General features: G+C 49.5%; 1 protein-coding gene across 1 annotated transcript; it reads left to right on the top strand.

The window, feature by feature from the left end:
- The first annotated feature begins 1,159 nt into the window (after positions 1-1,159).
- On the top strand, positions 1,160-6,373 carry LOC139106680 (uncharacterized). Its single transcript, XM_070663618.1, has one exon. The coding sequence runs from the start codon at positions 1,160-1,162 to the stop codon at positions 6,371-6,373; it is 5,214 nt and encodes a 1,737-aa protein (XP_070519719.1).
- The last annotated feature ends 3,136 nt before the right edge of the window (positions 6,374-9,509 follow it).

The following is a 9,509-nucleotide window of genomic DNA, read 5'->3' as shown; positions in this document are numbered from 1 at the left end:
AAATTTTCAATTAAATAAATGACTAATTCAATTATTGACGTGGTCGATAAAATATAACCTTTCTGAAATGGCATCCAATTACTTTTATTGCCAAAAGTTATATCTGTCATAAACTCGATAAACTCGTAAAAAAAATCGATTGTTTCGTTAAATTTATTAACATTTTTCTTGCTTATCGTCATAGAAAGATTTCTTGAGGTTACAATTTGAAACCATCAAGGGTGCGTTCCACTTAGCGTTTTCAACGTTCGCTGTTCGCGATTTTCACGATAAGCGAGCGTGACCGGCTGGTGAGTATTCTCCGGGCCGCCTCACATGCATCATCCGCGTGATGCGGGCGCACCCGGACTTTTCCGAAAAGGCGATTTTCGGATCGCGAGCTGACGAAATTCCTGCTCGCCTGCCGATCGCAGCTCAGTAGCCGTACGCGTCTCGTTGAAACTACATCTACGTACCGCGACTACTCCGTATCTTTGTACGCTCCGCGAAAGGCCGGTGCGGCAATTGTTCGCCGATCTTCTGACCACTGGGCTCAGAACGTGTGCGCGATCTCTATATTGTAATTAAGCGTCCTTTAATTGTGACTGTTAGTATTACGACGCGTGCCGCGTCTCGGCACGGCCTGCACACGTGTTACGCGTTCGCGAAGAACTCCTGCTGCCCGCGAATCTCCGTTCCTCGCGATCAAGATCTTCCGCATTCGGCGGGGCGTTTACGCTCAACGCTCCTCAAGATTTCCGTCGGGCGCATTTGCAGCAGATCACGAGTTCTTACAAGATTGTCCGTTCCGGTGCGTGCTATTTCATCCTTGTGCAGAGCTGTGTGCACGCGCCAGTCACCTGTGTTCTTTCTTTCTTCCATTCCACGTTTTGTTTCAACGTTGTATTTTAGTGGACCATTAAATTGTCGTGCGTATCATTATTCTGGTTTTAATTTCTTGTGCGTGGAACGAATCACCCCGCGGCGGTCACTTCTGGCCGTACCGGCACCCCTTTTTTTTTCTTTGCATCCGCGCTTCGCGCGTCGTGATCATCCGCGCTTCGCGTGTCGTGATCACGCTACCACGCGCGTGCACATTGTTGTTGGTCCTTCGAGCCGGATCCGTTCAGGGTGATTTGGCACCTGTTTTTCCTTCACGTGTCGAGTGTGTGAAATCGGCATGAAGACCTTGCTTGCGAGGCAGCTGTTTGTTCAGCGATCGATCACGCGTGCGTTGGACAACGTACGTAAGCTGGGGAAGGCAAATTTCACCGCGGCGAAGCTGAGGAGCCGGCTTGACACGCTGCACGAGAACTGGACTCAATTCCAGGAGGGACATCTCCGTCTCTTGGAGGGCACTACCGAGGTGGAACGCGAGGAGATCGACTACTTCCGGGATCAAAACTTCGAGGTAACGGAGGAGGTCTACCAGTCCACGAAGGATACGTTGAGTGAGTGGCTTGAGGGGGTGGAACCACCTCCCACGTCTCAATCCCTGATGCAATCGACTTGCAGCCAGGCCGACGCGACGAGCTTGGCGCTCACTCATATGCCTCCTATTAGCTTGCCACCGTTTGACGGTAATATTTCTGAATGGGAGCAATTTCGCGATCGGTTTGCGGCGCTCGTTATCAAAAATACTGCTCTTTCCGATTTCGCTCGTATGCATTACTTGGCTTCCTCAGTTACCGGTTCGGCGTTCAGTTGTATATCCGATCTTTCTATTACGGCCGATAATTTCCAGGTCGCTTGGGCTGCGCTCGCCAAGCGATTCGATAGTCGGAAGCGGCTCGTGAAACATCACTTTGACACGTTGTTCGGGTTATCGGCGTTGCAGCGGGAATCCGCGACTGATCTTCAGATCTTGTGTGACAAGGTTGAAATGGCGGTTTCAGCCTTACGTATGTTGGATCGGTCATCCAAGTCATTGTGGAGTGATTTCCTAGTACAATTATTAACGCGCAATTTGGACCCCGCTTCGCGGAAGGCGTGGAATCTCAGGAACTGCGACGCTGACGACCTTCCTAATTATAAGGAGTTGATTGAATTTTTGCATAATCGTTGTCATGCGTTGGAGGAAGCCAAGACTGTTGCCGTCGTAAAGCCGGAGCGTTCCGTGCGATCGACCCGCGTGCATGTTGCCAACGCCGCCGCGACTTCTTACGCCTGTCCGCTCTGCAAAGCGAAGCATTTTTTGAGTGCGTGTCCTCGGTTTCTCGCGCAGCGGACTAGGGCTCGGTTGGATACTGTCAAACGTCTAAAACGATGTACCAATTGTCTCGCGCCGTCGCATACATTGGCTGATTGCCGCAGCGCGCATACGTGTCGTACTTGTCAAAATCGGCATCATACATTGTTGCATGCGGACGCGGAAACGCCGAACGATACTGCGTTTCCTCCGAGTACCTCCGCTTCCATTTCCGCGACGTCTGGTGCGCCGTCGGCTTCCGTGCACCACAGCGCTTTGAATGTATCCGTGTGTCAAACACCCGGCAGCGTACTCCTCGCTACGGCGCGAGTTACCGTGACGTCGGATTTGGGTCGCGCGGTTACCATTCGTGCTCTGCTCGATCAGGGCTCCGAGGCTACGTTTATTTCGGAGTCGGTAGCGCAAATTCTTAGAGCAAAGCGTCGACGATGCCCCATTGCTATATCCGCTATCGGCGGCGCTTCAGTTGGCCACGTACGGCAGGCCATCTTCGTCAAGATTTCTTCCCCGCTTCGGAGCGACGCGGGATATGGTGCGACGGCGCTCATACTTGATTCGCTCACGGCTTACGCTCCTAAACGTGCAGTCCCATTGGGCAGTCTGTCTTATTTAACGGGTCTCACATTGGCAGATCCCAATCCGACACAATCGGGTCCCATTCATTTGATTATTGGAGCGGATTTGTACGGCGACCTGTTACGAGAGGGTCTTCGGAAAGGGCAAACCGGACAGCCTATAGCGCAAAACACGGCCTTAGGCTGGGTATTATCGGGTCCATTGCGTGCAACTGACGACCGGCTGCCCTCCCCTCAGTTGCTTGCCCATCATTGCACGCCGCTTCTCGATCTCGATGCGTCTCTCCGCCAATTTTGGGAGGTCGAGGAAATACCCGCCATTCAGAACCTAAACCCTAGGGACGCGCAATGCGAGGATCATTTCCTCACCACGCACTCACGCGATAGCGACGGTCGCTACATTGTACGCCTGCCGTTCATTTCTCCGATTCCGCGCGCGCTCGGGGATTCGCGCCCTATAGCAGCAAGGCAACTTGGCCACTTGCTGCGCCGTATGAAAAGTCGCCCGGAATTACAATCCGAATACGCGCAGTTTCTCCAGGACTATGAGGAGATGCGGCATATGCGTCGGGTTCTACCCGCTTCCGATTCTTCGCGTCGCGTATATATTCCGCATCATCCCGTCGTTAAAACTGATAGCGCTACTACCAAACTTCGCGTCGTGTTCAATGCTTCGAGTGCCACCACGACTGGAGTGTCGCTCAACGACATTTTGCATTCCGGGCCAAAATTGCAGACGGAACTTCCGGCAATTCTCTTGCAGTGGCGACAATTCCGTTTCGTCTACACCGCCGATATCGCGAAAATGTTCCGACAGATAAAAGTAGATGAACGCGACGTTGATTCCCAATGTATATTGTGGCAACCGGAAGCCACGGGGTCTCTGCAGGAGTATCAACTCCTCACGGTCACGTACGGCATGACTTGTGCTCCATACTTAGCGCTGCGCGTACTACGACAGTTGGCGGACGACGATGGGCCACGGTACCCTCTCGCGGTTCCCATTCTACGCCGACAGATCTACGTCGACGACGTCTTGTTCGGCGATCACGAAATTGCGCCGTTGAAACATAGACGCGATCAGCTCATCTCGCTGTTGCGGTGCGGGCAGTTTACCCTGCGCAAGTGGGCGAGCAATTCTTCGCAACTGCTGGACGATATTGATCCCCGCGACCACGGGCTCGCGTGTGACAAATTCCTCGCACAGGATACATCGGTTAAAGTCCTTGGCATGGTGTGGACCCCATCTTCGGACGCGTTTCACTTTCGGGTTAGCCTCGCATCTACGGCTCCGAATACCAAACGTTCCGTACTTTCTTTTATTGCACGGTTGTATGACCCGCTCGGTTTGGTGACGCCGGTCACAGTCGCCGTCAAGATTCTCATGCAGGCCCTTTGGCGCCTCAACTCTGAATGGGACGCTCCGCTTCCTGACCCCATTTATTCACAATGGAGTGCTCTCCATTCTCAATTCAGTTGTTTAGAACAGCTGCGGCTGCCGCGCTGGACGGGCTCTTCTCCTGGTTGTTCTGCCGAACTACACGGCTTCGCGGATGCGTCAAATAGCGCATATGCTGCATCCGTGTACCTGCGGCTACCACGTCCCGACGGTACGGGCTTCGTTACGCTCCTCGCCGGAAAATCTAAAGTCGCTCCCATCAAGTCTCTTACGATACCGCGGTTAGAGCTCTCGGCTTCTTTGCTACTGGCACGTCTCATCACTTTCGTTCGCGCGACCCTCGAGCTCGGGGCAGTTCCGTGTACGTGTTGGGCCGATTCGACCATCGTCCTCCAATGGATTCGTTCTCAGCCGCCACGCAAGGACGTCTTCGTGGCGAACCGTGTTGCGAAAATTCAGGAACATCTTTCTGACGCGGTTTGGCGTCACGTGCCTACATTGGACAACCCTGCGGATTGCGCGTCGCGCGGTATTGCGGGCTTAGAATTGCTTAACCATCCCTTGTGGTGGCGGGGCCCACCTTGGCTTGTCTCCAATCCCGACTTATGGCCTAGCGAGCCGGCGTCCCTTCGCGCGGAGACTCCGGACGCGGAGCTGTTGACTGCTCTTCACGTTGCCGAGCCGCCTCCTCCGTGGGACCTTGCAGAGCGTTTTGGTTCCTGGAATCGGCTAATTCGCGTGACCGCCTATCTCCAACGATTTATTGATTGCTGTCGTCATAAAACCCGTAACGAGCCGGGGAATGGGCCTTTGGGTACCGCTTTATCTGCCACGGAACTTTCGAGTGCCAGACTGTTCTGGCTTCGCCGCATTCAGCGGGACTTATTTGCCTCAGATATTCATGCAGTGCAATCCAAGGGAAAGGTTGCCTCCCGTAGCCCTCTCGCTGCCTTTAATCCATTCCTAGATCGCGACGACCTGCTTCGCGTGGGCGGCCGTTTGAGACATGCGCCGCTGTCTTACGATGTACGACATCCGATCCTGTTGTCGTCACATCATCTCGTTCGTCTCTTAATTCAGCAAACTCATTTGCGCGTTTTACACGGGGGCTTGCAGCTCACGCTCAGCACCCTCAGACAAGCCTACTGGATTTTACGCGCCCGGTCCTTGGTCAAGGCCGTCATTCATTCTTGCGTCGCTTGTGTACGCGAGCGCGCGACTGTACCTTCCCAGCTCATGGGAAACCTACCCGCGGAGCGGGTGACTCCACCACCGAGGCCGTTCACGTGGTGCGGTCTCGACTACGGTGGCCCGGTGCGGGTGCGTCCCTCAGCCGGCCGTGGCATTAAAGCCCGTAAGGCCTATATAGCTCTGTTTGTGTGCTTGTCGACTCGGGCTGTTCACTTGGAATTGGTTAGCGACTATGGTTCCTCGGCGTTCCTGGCGGCCTTTACCCGTTTCTGTTCGCGACGCGGACTCCCACAATCTGTCTTTTCTGACAATGGTACCAACTTCGTCGGTGCCGATCGAGAGCTTTCGGTCGCATTTAGAGAGGCTCTTCGTGATCCCGATTTTCTAAACTATACGGCCCAGGACAAAGTGTCCTGGCATTTTATTCCCCCCTCCGCACCACATTTTGGGGGGCTGTGGGAAGCCGGAATTAAGAGTGTGAAATATCATTTACACCGCATTGTTGGCGCTCATACGCTCACTGCGGAAGAATTTTCCACATTGTTATGTCAAGTTGAGGCGTGTCTCAACTCTCGTCCTCTCGCGCCTCTCTCCGACACTTATGATGATTATCAGGCTTTGACTCCGAGTCATTTTCTAGTCGGATCAATCCTTACGACTCCACCCGAACCCTCCCTACTTCATTTAGAGGAAAACCGTCTTTCACGATGGCAACTTGTCCGACAAATGTCGGAAAGATTCTGGCGTCTTTGGGCCACCGACTATGTCAACACGTTGCAGCAGCGATCCAAGTGGAGAAAGGTGCATAGCGATATTGAGGTGGGCCGTTTGGTGCTGCTGCGCAGCCCCTCTCTTCCCCCCTGCAAGTGGGAGCTCGGACGGATCATTCAGGTTCATCCCGGGGCCGATGGCCTGACCCGTGTTGTCACAATCCGAACGGCCTCGTCCACCTTACGGCGCCCTATTGCCAAACTTTGTATTTTACCTGTTAAAGGCAACGAGTCTTCCTCAGAAATTTAGTGCTTTATTAGTCCTATTGTACATAAGCGTATTGCGTGCGACGTTTCCATTTCTCTTTGCGAAATATATGTAATCCTTTGCTACTAGTTTTTATTCATGCGATTTATTTGTACATGTTTGTAGCGCATCTTTGTACTTTATCATTCTTGCGTTTCTATTGTAAATCTTAGTTTATACGCCGTAGTTTTGGTTGGTCGTTCTATTCTGTTGCGATCAGCGACCAGCTTAAGTTTAATTGTAATTGAAACGACGTTTCAAGGGGGCGGCGATGTTCGCGATTTTCACGATAAGCGAGCGTGACCGGCTGGTGAGTATTCTCCGGGCCGCCTCACATGCATCATCCGCGTGATGCGGGCGCACCCGGACTTTTCCGAAAAGGCGATTTTCGGATCGCGAGCTGACGAAATTCCTGCTCGCCTGCCGATCGCAGCTCAGTAGCCGTACGCGTCTCGTTGAAACTACATCTACGTACCGCGACTACTCCGTATCTTTGTACGCTCCGCGAAAGGCCGGTGCGGCAATTGTTCGCCGATCTTCTGACCACTGGGCTCAGAACGTGTGCGCGATCTCTATATTGTAATTAAGCGTCCTTTAATTGTGACTGTTAGTATTACGACGCGTGCCGCGTCTCGGCACGGCCTGCACACGTGTTACGCGTTCGCGAAGAACTCCTGCTGCCCGCGAATCTCCGTTCCTCGCGATCAAGATCTTCCGCATTCGGCGGGGCGTTTACGCTCAACGCTCCTCAAGATTTCCGTCGGGCGCATTTGCAGCAGATCACGAGTTCTTACAAGATTGTCCGTTCCGGTGCGTGCTATTTCATCCTTGTGCAGAGCTGTGTGCACGCGCCAGTCACGTGTGTTCTTTCTTTCTTCCATTCCACGTTTTGTTTCAACGTTGTATTTTAGTGGACCATTAAATTGTCGTGCGTATCATTATTCTGGTTTTAATTTCTTGTGCGTGGAACGAATCACCCCGCGGCGGTCACTTCTGGCCGTACCGGCACCCCTTTTTTTTTTCTTTGCATCCGCGCTTCGCGCGTCGTGATCATCCGCGCTTCGCGTGTCGTGATCACGCTACCACGCGCGTGCACATTCGCAAAGCCTCAAAACCCATTCCACATGACGACCGTGATCGTTATGGTCGTGATTGAAACGTCATAGATGACGTCATTACATCGAGTCACGACGCTCACAGTTCGTAGGTGGGTCGGCGTGAGCGTTGACGTTGCGAACGTTGCAAACATCGAATGGAACACAGGCCATGGTCTATGATAACGACACAGTATACAGTGGCTCATGAAAGTCTACATACATATTAAAAACCAGCAGTTTACCATTAAAACAATTATTTTTGGAAACATTAGCGAAAGTAAGGTATTCCTTATAATGAAAAACTAATACTGTAAACATATGAAACATTTTAATAAAAAAAAAAAATATGTATGAACAAAAGACTTAAATAACGTTTATCGAAAATCTCACAAAAGTTTATATATACTAATAAATAATGCTGTTTTAAGTTAAAAACAATAAATTAATATTTGGTAACTCCTCCTTTGATTTTTAAAACAGCTTCAAATCTTTGAAGCATTGACTTTAAGTATGATGAATTATATGGATTTTTAGAGGTGTGTATGTAGACTTTCGTGAGCCACTTGTATGTATGTATAGTCTGTGGTAACGATGACCGTTGGACCGTGCAATGCCGTACAATAAAAATTTGCTGAATATAGGTTTTAACTGTAATAAATTTAAACGGATAGACCGGAGAGAGCAGAGGGAATGGAAAAACCATAGAGATTGGAGAGAGCGGAAAGAACGTAGAGACCGGAGAGAACAGATAGACCGGAGAGAGCAAAGTGATTGGAAAAAACGGAGAAACTATACAGATCGAAGAGAGCGTAAAGAAAAAGTGAGAATGGAAAGAGCGGATAAAACGTAAAGACCGGAGAGAACAGAGAGAGCAAAAAGAGTGGAGAATACGGAGAAACCAGAAAAATCGGAGAGAAAGAAGAAAAAAAACGGAAAAACAGAAAAACGAAAGTGACTGAGAACGGAGAAACGGAAATGACCGAGAGAAAAGAAAGAGCGGAGAAAGCAGAGAGAATGGAAAAACCATAGAAATTGGAAAGAGCGAAAAGAAAAGAGAGAGCAGAGATAACGGATAGACCGGTGAGAGCAGAGGGGAGAGCAGAGAAAAATAGAAAAAACGAAAGTGATCAAGAGAACGGAGAGAGCGGAGAGAGCAAACACAAAAAAAAGAGAACGGAGAGACCAGAGAGAGCAGAGAGAATGGAATAACCATAGATATTAGAGAGAGCGGAATGAAAAGAAAAAACGGAAAGGACCGGAGAGAACAGAAAAAGCTGAGAGAACCAGAGAGAACATTATCAAATTCTCTTACTTGGGACGCTAAATTCTTCCGTTTTTAAAATTACTTGAATTTAATTAAAAAACTGTCACAGGCACAATGTTAAATTACACCAGTTAAAATTATAGCAGTTATCATACTATTTATCGATCAAACTCGCAACTTACGTATATCGATAAAATTAATTCTTTTGTTCTTTTCACCTACCTAGATTCAGCTTATTTTTATTAACCAGAAGAATGGAGTTATCAAATATAGAAGACATTGATTTTACGAGATACGGATTTGAGGATATTCAAACGTAAGTAAAAAAAATAAAATACAGTTAAATAATTTATATTAATATATATTATTCTTGCAGCAATATGGAAAAAATGGAAATGGAAATTTGTGAAAAAACAAAACCCCGAGAGTCTGGCCAGTCAAGCGAGGAACGTGTAAACGTTCCTCGAAAGAAAGAAACCACCAAGTTGTCAAAAAGGCAAGCAACAACGGCTACGTCTGCCCTGTCTAGTCAGAACGTGCCATCAGCGACTGCTGCCAGGCAGCGATTGCGACGAGATGAGACGGGGCATTCAACGTCGTTGAATGAGGAAACCGAGGAAGAAGACGAGGAAAATATTAAAAAATTAAAAAAAAATACAAGTTTTAGAAGCACGCTTAAAAATGCGTAAGTAGATTAATTAAAAACAAAAAAAACAAATTGATAATATTAAAAATAAGAAAATTTTTTTTTAGCGCCCCGATGGAAAAGAGGGGAACA

This window comes from Cardiocondyla obscurior, linkage group LG11 (assembly GCF_019399895.1).
Source record: "Cardiocondyla obscurior isolate alpha-2009 linkage group LG11, Cobs3.1, whole genome shotgun sequence".
NCBI lineage: Eukaryota > Metazoa > Arthropoda > Insecta > Hymenoptera > Formicidae > Cardiocondyla > Cardiocondyla obscurior.
The sequence above is the reverse complement of the archived record's forward strand: the minus strand, read 5'-3'. Positions and strand labels throughout refer to the sequence as shown.